The following is a 15,119-nucleotide window of genomic DNA, read 5'->3' as shown; positions in this document are numbered from 1 at the left end:
CAAAAAGAAAAACACCCGAGTATATAAAGCAAGTGAAGCGAAAAATGACCGAATGAATAGTTTAAATACCGTATATTTTGGTTTAATTACCAGAATTATGTTCGTTTTCCTCCCGAAAATGTCCTTAATATACAGTACGGTAATTTTACTAGCATTTTTTTCTCTTTGCAGTAACATAAACTATTAAATTATGGTAGTAAATAATAAAATGATATGAATATTACAAATTTGAAATAAATAAACATGCGATCATTCGGAAATGGTATTCAGTTATATTAATAAACTATGTCTTAAAAACAAACTTGAAACGCATGTTACCTGGGCACCAAAATAAGGCTGAGGACCACCAAAATATTCACAAACTATGTCTTAAAAACAAATTTGAGAAACATGTTACCTGGACACCGAAATAAGGCTGAGGACCACCAAAATATTCACAAACTATGTCTTAAAAACAAATTTAAAAAGCATGTTACCTGGGCACCAAAATAAGGCTGAGGACCACCAAAATATTCACAAACTATGTCTTAAAAACAAATTTGAAAAGCATGTTACCTGTGCACCGAAATAAGGCTGAGGACCACCAAAATATTCACAAACTATGTCTTAAAAAAAATTTAAAAAGCATGTTACCTGGGCACCGAAATAAGGCTGAGGACCACCAAAAATAGCTCCAATACTGAGGACCGCAAGATAAATAAAAACGGCTTCTTTTCTATTAGATATATAACCTGAAAATAAATATATATTCCTTATTGAAAATATTGATGTTAGACAAAAAATATATTTTGCATTATTCTCCGTTGCAAGTTAAGAAAAAAATTATTATCCCTATGGAGAGAGCCTGTTGGCCTTTAAGTGCACGCCAAATGGATGAATAGCTCCCAACGCAAGCAAACATCAACATCGCCTACTTTTGAAACGACATTGCGCAATTTTCTTTTTGTCTTGCTTTTTAAAATTTTGCGAAATGAGAAAATAAAACTTATTGAATAATGATTTAACAAGTAATAGGAATTCATAAAAATCGTAACAAATACAGGGTTATTCATAATTCCCTCCTGTGTTTCGAAGCGTTATAGTAAAAAAAACGAAGACGAATATGGCAAAAAAGAACATATGAAATTATTCCGAAAGTATTCAAGTTTTAATTTAACCAGTTGCCGGTAGATGGCAGTAACATGTACCACTGAAGCCAGTTGTAGTAAACATAAGGTTGTAGTAAACAGAAGGAATTATGCATAACCCTGTTTACGGCTTTCTGTTCGCATTTAAAGAAACTGATGAAAGAATAACAAATATTACATAAATAATCCTAAGAAACCGAAGCTGTGAGGTATTACCCGATGGAAAACTTCATATGCTTCAAAAATATACAAAATTGAAATGGCAGTCAATTTTCGGAATACAAATATCTAATATATTTCACAACTTTTAATTTTATAACCGTCGTTGAACCATCGTCATTTTGAACCCAATCCAGAAGACAAGGGAACTCCTGGGTCGAGTATTGGTAGAGAAGAGTATTGGGCTTCGTGGAAGACTTTTTGATGGAGCTAACCCGCATTTGCGTTACATGGTGAGGAAGACCACGAGAACCTTCCCAAACATCAAGGGGACTCTAACATCTGGTCGGTCTACACTGAGGACATTTCACGTCAGCACTGTGGTCGGTACAAGCCCGATGTGGAATTCGTATCGACTGGGATTCGAACCCGGTTGGCCGCATTGCAAGGCCAACGCTCCATCTCCTGAGCCATCGCGGCTCAAATATCTAATACATATAATATAACAATCTTGCAACGTCGCATAGTTGTTCTTTCGAGAACGAGTGTTCTACTTATTAACAAAGTCTGTCGCCAAGTCTAGGATTCCAGTAAGATTTCGAAACCTTTTTTTAAATATTTTTATTGTATATATAGTAGAAGATAGTATCTACGAATTAAAATTCTACCTGATGTGTTTAACTTATTATATTATATTATTATATAAATGTGTTTGACTTATTAGATATTATTAGTTTGATATTATTAGTTAAAGAAGTATATTTGTATAATTTGATAATGAAATAAAACGGAAATGTATGCAGTCGAGGATGTTACTTAAATGCCATACCGCAACTGCCTTTCCTTAACTTGCAACGGAGTATAGCCTTTAAAGGTTTTTGGCAATTTATAAAGAAGTAAAAAGGGGATTTCCTTAATTTTCTTTTTCAAGAAAAACAGGATGTTCCCTACCGTAATTACGGTATTTAAAACATATTTGCAAGAAACGAAGTCAAGAAAAAACACATTCTTCTTCGGGGTCCTACAACTTAGAGAAGGCCAGGGTCGTTCCAACAGATGCGTTAGATGCGTTTTTATTCGTAGTCGTAAACTTTTAATGTTTTTTAAGTCCTTCTCAACATCACCATACCATGAATGAAAGTCTTCCCCGTTTCGTAATAATACTTGGTTTGTTGAAAACACATATTAGGGGTCATAAGTTAAATTTTTTTAATAACCGTTGTTGAACAGCCGACCCAATTTTATGGGTTTACGACTACTAATGTTCAACTCCGTAGCCTTGTAATTTTGAACCCAATCCAGAAGACAAAGGAACTCCTGGAGCAAGTGTTGGGAGAAATTTGCCTTCGTGGGGGACTTTTTGATGGAGCTAACCTGCATTTGCTTTACATGGAGAAGAAGACCACGAGTACCTCCCACTGTTAGGCAAGGGGACTCTAATCCATGATCCGTCTACCACTGAGGATATTTCACGTCAGCACTGTGGTCGGTGCAAGCCGGATGCGGAATTCGTATCGACTGGGATTCGAACTCGGTTCGCCTCATTGGAAGGCGAACGCTCCATCCCTTGAGACATCACGGCTCAAGTTAACATTTAAGCAAAGAAGTGCCAAAAAAGCCATTTAAATCTCTCAAATCAAAACTTGAAAAAATGAGATAAAGAAAAATAGCAAAACCAGTTATTTTGACTGATGAAACTTGGTGGTTCTATCAGTCGCCTTTTAATTCCTCTTTCTTTGGCTATCTTTCTTGGCCTCTTTCTTTGGCTTTACTTTGGCTATCAAACCAAATTTCATATTTTTAGTCCCATCATTGACATTTCGATTAATTTCGTTTAGATTTGCTTAGGATTCGTCAGATTTCAGGATTGTTTTTGATCTTTTGTTTTGATCAAGATTAATTTACGATTTTTATGTGAATACTTCACTTTTGACAAGGATTCTAAAAATATATATTGAGAATAGTCACAACAAAACACCCTGTATAGATTTTACATTCTGTTGATCGATCGAAATAAAGCTTTGTTTATTATTTGCATATAAAACATATACAAATTATATGCAAACATCGTTTTATTATTTGTATTTTTCCGATTATATTTATTATAATAATTACATGGTATTAATTGTATTTATTTAATAATAATGATTTATACACTTACATGCTACTATGTCACCCTTTTTTAATCCGTGTTTTCTAAAAGCTGCAGCATATAATTTGACTTCTTCAAACATTTCTGCATAAGTAACAGACTCTTCACAACCTGTTTCATCTGTTAAAAAATGAATATCTAATTAAGAAAACTACTTAAGTTTGCTTACCATTTAACTAAGTGTGAGCACGTCATGTAACTGTTAAGTTCTTAATAGAAAATAATCCTTCTTAGGATTTACCTATAAGTAGGATTAAAAGGAAATATTTAGGCTTTAAGTAATTTTAAACGAGCAACTATACCGAGAGGAGAAAACGAGACTCATTACTGAGGAAATCAAACATCGAAATGGATGGAACCCATTCTGCAAATGCCTGCCACTAATTTCCTCGTGTAGCTCTCACCTGAACACTAGAGAGACGAAAGAATCATAGTGGGTGAAAGACATGAGCTGGGATGGTCTAGCTGGAGCTTGGCTTGGGAGACTGCTTTGAACCGCAAGGAATGGAGGACGAAACTTAAAGTCTTATGCTCCAGACTTCAGTAAAAAGAATCTTGATGATGATGATTTCATATGATTTTTTTCCTGCAGATTTTGCTTTTTGCCGATTCAATAACTCATACAGAGTACATTTTTGGTAAATATGTTTTTAAATATGTTTTATAGTAGAACAGGTTTTGCCCTATAGTGAAATATTCTCAAAATACATTCCGATAACAATAGGACCTGGAGGATTCCATCTGATCATGACTGGTACCACCAACAAAAACATCCTGAGGTTGCCCTAGAGCTAGAGGATGATATAAAATTAATAAAATTAATAAGACCACCATTATTAGATTCATCAGTGGACAAACTCGTACACAATGCGTGCAAGAACAAAAGGAATTTCCTGTGTGCCCCAAGTGCAATTCACTCCAATCGACTCCAGACCACTGTTTTGAGTTGGAGAAGAGTGATCTCTTTGAAAATCCTGTGTTAGTTCATGACTTTCTGTGGGTGAATGGTCTTCTGGACTTGATCTAGCTATGAACTGGATAAAGTGGAATAAGGAACAACAACAATAGCAGTCTTTGTATACAGTTTTGTATAGCAGTGCAGATTAAATTTTTTATTACCTATCAGAACAGCCTGTTCAAGTACCGGTATGAAGCTTTAATGTTTATGCTAGTAGTCTTATCGTTCTGAATGAAATTCAAGAAGGTTAAGAAAATCTTACATCAAGTAACGGCACGAGCTATTTTGCATGGAGAACTTCTAGAATATTCCTTTTGATTTTCTGGGTAGTATGCTTTTCCGACGTTCTATTCTAAATTAATATCCTATTCTGATATAGCTCACAATCTAAAGCTCATGTGCCTTATCCGGAAAAACAGTCGTGTAAACTTTACACGGTTAGCCCAACAAAAATAAAGTATAATCGCTATTCTGTCAATCAAAATCATGGGCCGAGAGAAAACAAATAAGTCATCTGGATCACCTGCGCCATAGGCTAGTGTTCTATAGAGATATCTATGTTGATGTCTCTTTAATGTCAAATTACCTGTCGAATGAAAATTCATCGACGAGCAATCAGTTACTAGTAAAACCAATAGGGATAAGTTACTACTGGAATGGGAGTGAGAATCGTTCAATAGGAATAGTGTAAACAACTAGTTGCCATTCGTAACTGCAAAATTACGGCAATTGAATGAATTATGCTAGTCAAGAGATGTCCTCTGGCTTGGACATCTCTATTCTCAGGTATTTAATTTTATCTTTGCCGTTCAGGAACCGATCCAAACTTTCTACGTGCTTCTCTTTATGCCTGGCTTCGTTACCTAGTAATTTCATACCCAATTCAGAGGACAATATATTTTTAAGCTATGCAGTAATAAGTTGCTCGTGAGTAAAGAAACTGCATTTGACTAGGAAAAAAATACGAATTATTTGAGGACAAAACAAAATATTTCACAAAAAAACATGCATACTTTGCCTTATGTGATCGGCGCACATGTTGCATTACATTCAATTTGCAATTGCAACTGTAGTTGAACAGTTTTACGATTACTAATGTTCAGTTCCGTAGCCTTGTAATTTTGAACCCAATCCAGAAGACAAGGGAACTCCAGTACCAAGTATTGGGAGAAATTTGCCTTTGTGGAGGACTTTTTGATGGAACTAACCCACATTTGCGTTACACGAAGAAGAAAACCACGAAAACCTCCCACGGTTGATCTGACGGCAAGGGGACTCTGGCCTATGATCCATCTACCACCGAGAATATTTTACCTCGGCACTGTGGTTGGTGCAAGCCGGGTGCGGAATTCGTTTCAACCAGCTACTGCCGGGATTCGAACTCAGTTCACCTCATTTTACTAACGCTCTATCCCCACAGCCACCAGGGCTCAGTTGATCGTTTATAAGAAAAAGGTCATACTAAAGTCGAGGTAAGTTTTTCCCTCATAAATTAGAATATTAATTAAATACAATGCCGTATCGTACATCGAATTTGGTGAAATACAATTCTTTCTCTGCTACGTCTTTTACTTAACTTAGAATAATTATTTGTTTCTGTGTTTTATTGAAACCGTAATATATTAGTTCCATCAAAAAGTTTTGTTGCTGTTAATTTACGTCGTACTAGAGCTGCACAATGGGCTATTAGCGACGGTCTGGGAAACATCCCGGAGGATGATCCGAAAACATGCCATCACAATTTTTATCCTCTGCGGAGGGGATGGCACCGCCGCTTCGGTAGCTCGACGACCTGAACGCGAAGTCGAGCACTTTACGAGCACCCACCCGCACACTGACCGTAGTCAGTGATGTTTGACTTCGGTGATCTGCTGGGAACCGTGTCTTAACGATCAGTCCACTGCGGGACCCATCAAAAAGTAATTCACGAAGATAAATTTCTCCCTATACTTGATCCAGGAGTCCCTTGTGTTCTGGATTGGGTTCAAAATTGCAAAGCTACTAAGTATAACATTGGTAATCGTAAACTCAAAATTGGATCGACTGTTCAACGATGGTTATAAAATATAACAAACATTAGAAAAATGTGCGTCTTTAGTAAAATGTTTTAAATTTCAATACCTAAAAAAGAAAAACAGAAAGGAATAGACAAGGACCGTTAAAGGGACTGAAATAGCGTGATCGAATCGGCAACGGGATCGAAAGGGCGGGATCAAAACGTCTTCTTCGTGCAGTATTGACTCCGTAAACAGATGTATAATGCGTTTTATTTACTGAATCGACAAACACATTTTAATCTATTGCATGACATTAATCACTGTGAGGCAATTCTATGTGAGAAAACTAAGGATTCAGAGCAATGCGTCTTAGGCAGCAATGTCAATGTAGTAATTGCAGTAATATTGTCAATTAAGTAATTAGTTTGTGAAGATTGATCGATTGGTTGCTGGAAACAGCTAGTAAAGTAAATGAAAATTTTATTTATAGAAATTTCCTTTTTATCTTTTAGTTTTATTATTTTTCAGACAATGAAAAAGCTTAAAACTCAAGAAAACATTAAAAAAATAAAGTAAAAAGCAAACAAACACAAACAATCTGCATTTAATTTGAGTTTTTGAAAAAAAAAAACAATAGGCTAAAGTGGATTGATCTGATTTCGATATTTATTAAATGCTGTCTGATACAGCGAGCCGGTACAAGTTTACGATACTAATCGAGTCATTGAATTTCTGTTGCATTAATTTATTTCTTGAAAATAATTATTGAAGTTATACTTCTTATGCGACTTCCAACAGGTTGCGTTAAACGTTTAACGCTAAATTTTTATTGGCCGGGAAATCACGTGGTAGGATCCAGTTTTCACTCATTCATTTCCATATTGTTTTGGTTCTCACTAGCATAAAAATAATAAAAGTATTGTTTTTCTATAAATATTTTTTTAGTTTGTTTTGATACACATATAATTTAATAGGGTAGTATTTTTTATTTTCAAATTTAGTGGATAACAATTGTAAAAAATGAGTGAAAACAATCCCACGGACAATGCGACGGATTTAAGGTTATGTCAAGGTACGTCTCTTGTGAATATCAATTGATTGTTAGGTTTTCTCTTCTGAGATTACATTATGACGCATTCACATACATTATTAGTACAAATACATTTTCCAGGGCTAGACGATGAGACAACCACAAGCACTTCCACTGGTTCAAGAGGTCCACGAGGGAAAAATGCACAATATTACCGTGATCACAGAGCACGGAAGCGAGCGGAGCAGGAAAACGAGTCGTTGAATCGAACTAGTGATCTTTCTACGACTGCTGATTCTTCTACAATTAACGTCGCAGGCTGCGAAGTTTAACTTCTTCCGCGCCGAGGGACTCCACGCACTATTTTTTTTGTTTGTTTTAGTTTTGTAATAATTTTAAATAATGCAAAAATTGAAACTAAGAGTCGAAACACTAAAAAAATATATATAAATGAAAATAGAAAAAAATACTGCCAATGACCTTATTTGCTTCTAATTTGCTTTTAAGGGAAGAATTAAAGCTAATAGCAATTTTTAAGAAGTAAAAGAAAGTAAATAAATAAATGATTAAGTAAAATAAATAAATAAAAGATAGTGATCATTCTCGCAATTGCCCATTTTAGCTCAGGGGGATCATGGAAGTTAAAACCTGCACAAATTCGTAATCAGCGTCAAGAGTGCGGCAGTGTGGTCAGCATTGTGCACAAGCCACCTTTACTTCTCAGACAAGCTGATAACCACCAATCTGAAGCTGCGTTGTCTTCTCAATAATAGAACTCGAGAAGAATTGAGGTTAATAGCAATTTTTTGAAAAATAATACTAATAATATTACTTTTAAATAATACTTATAAATAGAAATAAATAAACAAATAAATAAGTAAATAAATAAATAAAGATATCTGAGCAAGAATTATTTTAAGCTGAAGTGGACGAACTGATTTGGACACAAAGTGCTTCAGATGATAAAGAGAAATATAGTTACGTGCCTAAATATATTATTGCGGTTCTGTTATTTTCTTTTATTTTCAGTAGATTTTCTGCTGCGTTAAATAACATTCCTGGAAACCATTCTACATCGAGGATGCCTTCTCCTGTTTTCCTAAATACCTATAACAATAAAGATTGCAATAAATTATATGAATAGTATTAAAGCATGAATCATTCAAATCAAGCTATGCATATTCAAATTCAATATTTAATAGGCCCTTACTATGTTATAAGTGCGAAAATGTTATATGGGTAAAGGAAAAGTCTTACACCTCATACGTGTAAATACTAAAATTTGTTGTTTGCTGCATAGATACTATTAGATTCTTCAAAATTAGATTTTCAATGAACTTTTACTCGCCTTATCGAAGGATTATAGTGTTTGTCAATTCCCACTTCTTGTACTTTAGAATAACAAATTCTCGCCAAGTGTTCAGGCAGTCTACAAACAAAACTAATTTTTCGAGATAAACTTTTCTTCTGGGTAACATACGCTGAGTGTGAACTTTTTCGTCAACGGAATCTGAATTAATCTCTGAATTAACTCATTTTTCTCTATCCGTAAAGTTTCTTCTATCGAATTTCCCCGTTAAGTTTTCAACCCTTGTTTGGTTCACTCGTATTCTCCAGCTGTGTAAAACATTAACTCTCAATCAGATATTTTCAATCTTAAGGCAGCACATTTTGCCGCTAGTCTCTTGGCTCGAGCAATATAATCTCTCACGGCTTCCGAATCCAGTATTTTAAAGCTCATAAGTTCAGTATCGGTATCAATCTTTATATCTTCTTCAAGCATGTCGCTTTAATTCTAGTCCGTAATGCTTTTGCGATCTTTTTTTAGGTGTATTGCAAAGCTTGCTCGTCGGACAGTGATAACTTTATATTTAACTGCGCCTTGGTTTGTAGTATCCCAAATGGTATAGTTTGGTCAGTCGAAACCTAGTCAGTTAAAGCTGGCATTAGTCTTTTCACGTTTAAAAAAGCGTCCATTTTCACTGACAAACGAAGATAATTTATCGCCAATGATTTTGGAATTCGAAGTGCTAAATCCTTTTCCATGATAATTCTGCAATTTTATGCAGTCTGCTATTGTTGTTGTAACTGCAGTCTACCTCCAACTAAATACTAAAATAGTTGTCGGCAAATAAAATTTTATTAAAACACAAATTGTAAAGAAAATATCATGTACAAGCAATGCAATGAGAAAAACATAAAGCAGACGCAGAGCTACTTTAGAACATGAAAATGGAACTAACTGTACCGTCCTCTCAGGCATTTGCACAGTTGTTATATAGTTCATTCCCCAATCGAGAAAACGTAGCCTACGTGACGCAAGGAGCGCAACTTACCTGAGAGACAAAATTGTTTCTGTTTACATATCAACGTTAAGACTTAGTAAAAAAAAAGAGTTAAACAACTTTGTACTTTTGATAAAACTAAAACGTACATCACTTTTTATTTAATTTTTTTTAAAAGAAACTCTTAACATCTTACTTGATCATGTGGCTTTGATGTAATGAAACCTAAGTAGTTCCATGTTTCTTCCCAAAATTGCTCAAAATGTTCAATGCTCCATTTATGCAAATCCCAGTAATTGTCTAAAATATTATGAAAATTATTACAAACATTAAGTAGGTGAAGATAATAATACTGGGGAACAAATGTTTCATTGCATTTATGTAAATTCCTGATGTTACCTCAAAACGGGTGTGTAGATTGCAAATCACAAATTAGTTTTGCTTCTTAAGCTTCAGATATTTCTTTCAAAATGACAGTTTTAATCTATTTTTTTGTCGAAATGCTCAATGTTATATATAACAGGGGGTCGCATAAATGTTATGATGTGTGCGTAAGGGAGTTAGGGCACATCAACGGGATTAAAATTGCATGGGATCCTATTCCTGTAAATGTCATCGTACGCGGCAAGGGTCCCTTCTCAATTGTGGCTTGTTCAGAAGCACACAAAAGGAACAGTTTATAATAGGGAAGTTCCATCTGACGATATTTCTGGGCACGGGTGTCTATGCAATTTTAATCCTGATTATGTGGCCTAACTCTCCCAGAAGTGAGTCATTACATTTATGCGACTCTCTGTTATATGCAGCGTTTTCAAACATATAAATTTCGACAAAAAATAGAAAGGCGGTTGGGAAGTGCAGAGTAAGCACCAGATGATTACTACAATCTTCTTTCTAACCTAAATTGTATTAGTGTAGCGCGTGAATGCTTCAGTATGCTCTTCGGGTCATCATTAAGAATAAATTATAAAATGTCGTCAATAACCGAATAGTGTAACTCTAGTAGATATTAGCAAACTAAGCAATTAGTGTTTTATATAAAATAATGACAATGAAAATGAAAAAAATTTTTTTTTAGTGATATGAATTATTAAGGAAAGGTATTTTTAGTTACACAAAAATAATAAAAATAAAAATTAAAACGAATATAATTAAAATATCGATACAAATTAATATGTTTTTAAAATGTGGAATGATTAACACAAAATGTTAAACAAAATATTGTAAGAATAGCGTGAATATGTAAAATTCCGAAAGCCACAAATTATGTTTTTTTTTATGCATGAAAATTCATGAAAATTTTAGCTTTAACTACGCATAAGAATTTTTTAAATATGAGGAAGAAAAAACTTTTTTATGGTTTTGCACAAAAATGTAAGAAATGAAATGTCGAGTGTAGAAGAATCGAGTTGATATAGTCTCAGTTAATTTTCCAAATATTATGTTCATTTCATATAAATTTTATGTTAAAAGGTGCTGCAAGAATTTAATATAAAATCTTTAATCTAAAGCAAATGAATAGTCGATGATTTATTTGATATTATTATTGTTAGTCGATATTTTAACCTATTGTTATAATTATTTTAATGATTTAACCCGTATATTTATAACTAGACTGTAAGACTAGTCAGGAAACTGCTTTGAAATAAAAGATCTATAAGTTAAATTTCTAGAACTTTAAAATTATGCTTTGGATTGTTCCACTAAATTGTTGCTTTACAAAACCTTTTATAAATTAATCCAGTTAAGTTATAACTATGGTTGTGGTTGTCACTAAAGAAAGAAATATACAAAAATGAGCTTACTTAATTCAATGTTATATTTTTCAGAAATTCTTTTCCGAAAATGTTCCAATCTGGTATGAGGAACTTTTTTATCCCATGTGAGAAATGGTTCATCTCTGGAAGTTATCCTTTCTTTCCTAATATCTACAGAGATTTGGAATGTTATTTACATATTTAGAATTTTAAATGTTTTGTTATATATATGTTTTGCTTTAACATCTAGAAATAATTTAAACACCTGGACATTAATGATTTTAACAGTTTCTTATACCTAGAACTTTATTAGAGGTTTTGTATGACATACATAAATTCTATATTTTTCATAGAATTTTTTTTTAAATTCACAGAAATTAATATTTTCTAATACCTTTTCTATGCCTGAATATAATATGAATTTTAGAGGTTTTATAAGACATGTAAAAATTCTATGTTTTACATAGAATATTTCATTTTTCGTAAAAATTAATTTAATATTATATTTTAACAATACTATATTTTAATATAATATTATATTTTAATAATACGTAAGTATTATATTTTTAGGTCAAAAGATATTAATCTTTTCTAATACTTTTTTATTATCTCTAAATGAAAAAGCTTTAATAGAGATTTTATGCTCTTCGGTATTAAAATTCGGCGTTTTATATAAAGTATATTAAATATTAACAGTGGTTGTGGTGTCGTGTCGACAAATATTAACAGTAACAAACATTAATGATTTCCAATATTTTTTTTATCGTTAAATATAATATAAGGATTTTATTAGAGGTTGTGAAAGAAGCATTAAAATCTGTTGTCTTATATAGAATAATAAATTTTTACGTCAACCTACACTTATGCCTTCTGATACTTTTTATTAGGGAAATAATTTTAGAGCATTTCTGTAGATGGTATTTTCTACCAGGCTCTTTACCGCCTATTTTTCCGGATTACTGTATCCATTGTAATTTAAAACCATTTGGTTCAACGCGCTAAGAAGGAACACAGAAATTAATTTAAAGACAGTAAATAATAAAGACAGTAATCCGGGTAACAGTAATAATACAATAAACATAAATGGTGAAAAAGGTAGAAAACATTTGGTTTGAGAGGCACTAATTATATTGGAATAAAAATTGTAACAAAACACTCATTACTTTGTAAACTTCGAAATTTAAATCTAAATGATAATTTGCAAATTAAGCCTTATCTTATGCTACTCTAACTAAATACTAACATTGTTTTTCGAAGGCTCCATTGTAATATGAAATGACGCTTTTTTGCGAATATTATGCTAATTCTTTATAACTGCTGGGAGTTTGCAACTGTTATTCATAACAGTTAGGTCAAGTTTATCCTATCTTTAGCCAGCGCTGTCCACGATTATTTTGAAAAGGGCGCTTAACGTCAATATGGAGAAGCCAACAGTTTTGTGAAAGTGATAAGCGCTTGTGCTCTAATTTTTTAATACTTAAAAACTTACTCCGATGCTGCATTTTTTAGGTTCTTAAGAAGTCGCAAAAACTGAGAATACGGTAGTGATTTTGATAATTTTCATCTAGGTGGGTAAATGTCACCCCAAATCGGATACTTTTAAAGAAGTTTAATAACCTTTAAAATATTTAAGTTATTTGTCATCGCATTCTTCAAGTGTAAGGCACTTAAACTATGTCTTTTTTTATTTTTCTTGGTGACACAGCTTCGAAAAACAGCGTTAACGAATACACGGTGCACTGCTTGCAACATGAATAAATCGAAGTAAACAAATTTAAAAGAAGCCAAATCAAGACTGACAAAAAGACAATTTTTTCTAAATGTAGTAACCATGTTACCTTTTTTAACTATATATTAGCAAATAACTAATAAAAATTTTCACATTAAACTACCCAAAAGTTTTAATTATCATTAATATCAAATGAAATGCAGCAGATTTGAGTTCAGAACTTATATTATTAATTTTTTTAGTGAAAAAAAATTATCTTTTAGAAAATATCGCCTCCCTCGTTAAACTGTAGTAAGCAGTTGTTAACTGCCTAACCGGAAGTTGTGCACGTGAGGAGCACGAAATTTGTTTTTGCTTTCATTTGTATTTAGAACCCTATCCATATATTTGTATTATTCTAAATCAATTAAGTTCCTTTTTTATTAATTTATTCAAATAAATAAGATATATTTTTGTTCAAATTAAGATACTTTGGAATTTTAATTTTTTTAAAAATGAAAAATACGAAATGATATTTTTACCCTTTCCGTTACCTTCGAGAGATTGACAGTTTTCGTCATTAGACATGATTGGTAGGTGATTAACAGTTCCTGTTTTGGAAGAATTCTAGAACTGCTCATAAAAGAAAGTGGTCATTAGCGGATTCGAAACGTCATATCACCTAACAGTTATCAGCTGGTTGATAACACAAACATGTGTTGATATTGTTTACACTTATCATTGTTGCAGTTTTATATTTAAATTGAAAAGGCTGAATAAAGGTACTAAACAATGGAATTTTCAACACCAACGCAAATCAGTTATTTATCTGTGCACTAATGACCTTGAAAAATCCCTCACTATATTAGATATCAAAACGATTAAAGCGCAAATATTATTCCTTGTTAAAAACATATCATAGTAATAAGGCAAAGAAAGTAAAACCCTTTATTTATGAAAGTTGCATTAAATTTATAAACTTAGCGATTTGATTTACATGTAAAGTATACTTTTGAAAAGTACACTTTTTTAAAATGAAATATTACAACGTTTATATTTGATCTACTACTCAAAGAAAAAGTCGATTGAATAAGGCAGTAAGAACTTGTTATACCAATTTAAACAGTATTTTCGTTTCAACAAATCTTATTAAATATTTAACAATTGACAACTACAATTGACAAAAGTAAATCTTACCCAGTTTTATTTAAATTAAGATAAATATTTGATGAGTTGTATGTAATGTTAATAATAGTTGGTGAAAAGTTCGAAATCTAACCATTAAATTCTAAGTATTGTTAAAAGTAGAAAATCTTTGTTGCTTATAAATCGGGAATACAAACATAAACCTATAGGAAAATTAGCTCAAAAAGCAATTTACCAAAGCAACAATTAAACACGCTAAAAGGTGTTAAATCTCCTCAGAAAGGAAGAATCATATATTATGTTTATATCATAAGATATTTACTTACTTTTCATTGCAGAACACCCGTTCTTCCTGCCGGTTGAAAATAGTAGATAAGCAATGAACCGATACCTACAAAATTATACAGAAAACTGAGAGGTTCATACTGACACAATTAATAAAAACTATAAGAACTACTGATTCCGATTATTATTTGATTAGAGTTAAGATTACTTATAAGATGGCAATAATAAGTAAAACAGATATCTAAAAGTTTAATTCATCAATATAAAGTCTAACTATATTCAGTATTGTCCTGTAATGAAAATGATACTATTAATCGCCGCAAACTGGTGATAGTAAAAACTCAATACAGCAGGTTTCTCAATTGCATAACTTAGTTTGATTGATACATAAAACACTCGGTTTTAAACTATGCAACTATTAAAATTGCAACTTGAGAAGAAGTGAAGTGATTTTGCCTAACCACGTGATTAAAATAAAATTTAATTAGATACCCGTTCATGACGTCACGCCTGTG

The 15,119-nt window shown here is 32.5% G+C and overlaps 1 protein-coding gene across 7 annotated transcripts in view; it reads right to left on the bottom strand.

Annotated features, from left to right (window-relative positions):
* LOC107445592 (acetoacetyl-CoA synthetase-like) overlaps positions 1–15,119 on the bottom strand; it is a 42,447-nt gene extending 27,328 nt beyond the window's left edge. For 2 of the 7 annotated variants that reach the window (XM_071182461.1, XM_071182460.1), the window contains exons 1-7: positions 15,097–15,119; positions 14,646–14,710; positions 11,514–11,636; positions 9,905–10,008; positions 8,410–8,530; positions 3,448–3,558; positions 634–731 (exon numbers count right to left, since the gene is read on the bottom strand). In XM_071182461.1, the coding sequence (XP_071038562.1) occupies positions 634–731; positions 3,448–3,558; positions 8,410–8,530; positions 9,905–10,008; positions 11,514–11,636; positions 14,646–14,710; positions 15,097–15,104 (630 nt within the window). In that variant the 5' untranslated portion in view covers positions 15,105–15,119. Of the gene's footprint in view, positions 1–633; positions 732–3,447; positions 3,559–8,409; positions 8,531–9,904; positions 10,009–11,513; positions 11,637–13,715; positions 13,885–14,645; positions 14,711–14,812; positions 14,831–14,878; positions 14,940–15,096 lie in introns of those variants that run through there. The other 5 variants (XM_071182465.1, XM_071182464.1, XM_071182466.1 and 2 more) reach the window with 5 other exon arrangements.

Source organism: Parasteatoda tepidariorum, chromosome 6 (genome assembly GCF_043381705.1).
Source record: "Parasteatoda tepidariorum isolate YZ-2023 chromosome 6, CAS_Ptep_4.0, whole genome shotgun sequence".
Taxonomy (NCBI): Eukaryota; Metazoa; Arthropoda; class Arachnida; order Araneae; family Theridiidae; genus Parasteatoda; species Parasteatoda tepidariorum.
Note: the sequence above shows the minus strand (reverse complement) of the source record. Positions and strands in the feature narration are given on the sequence as shown.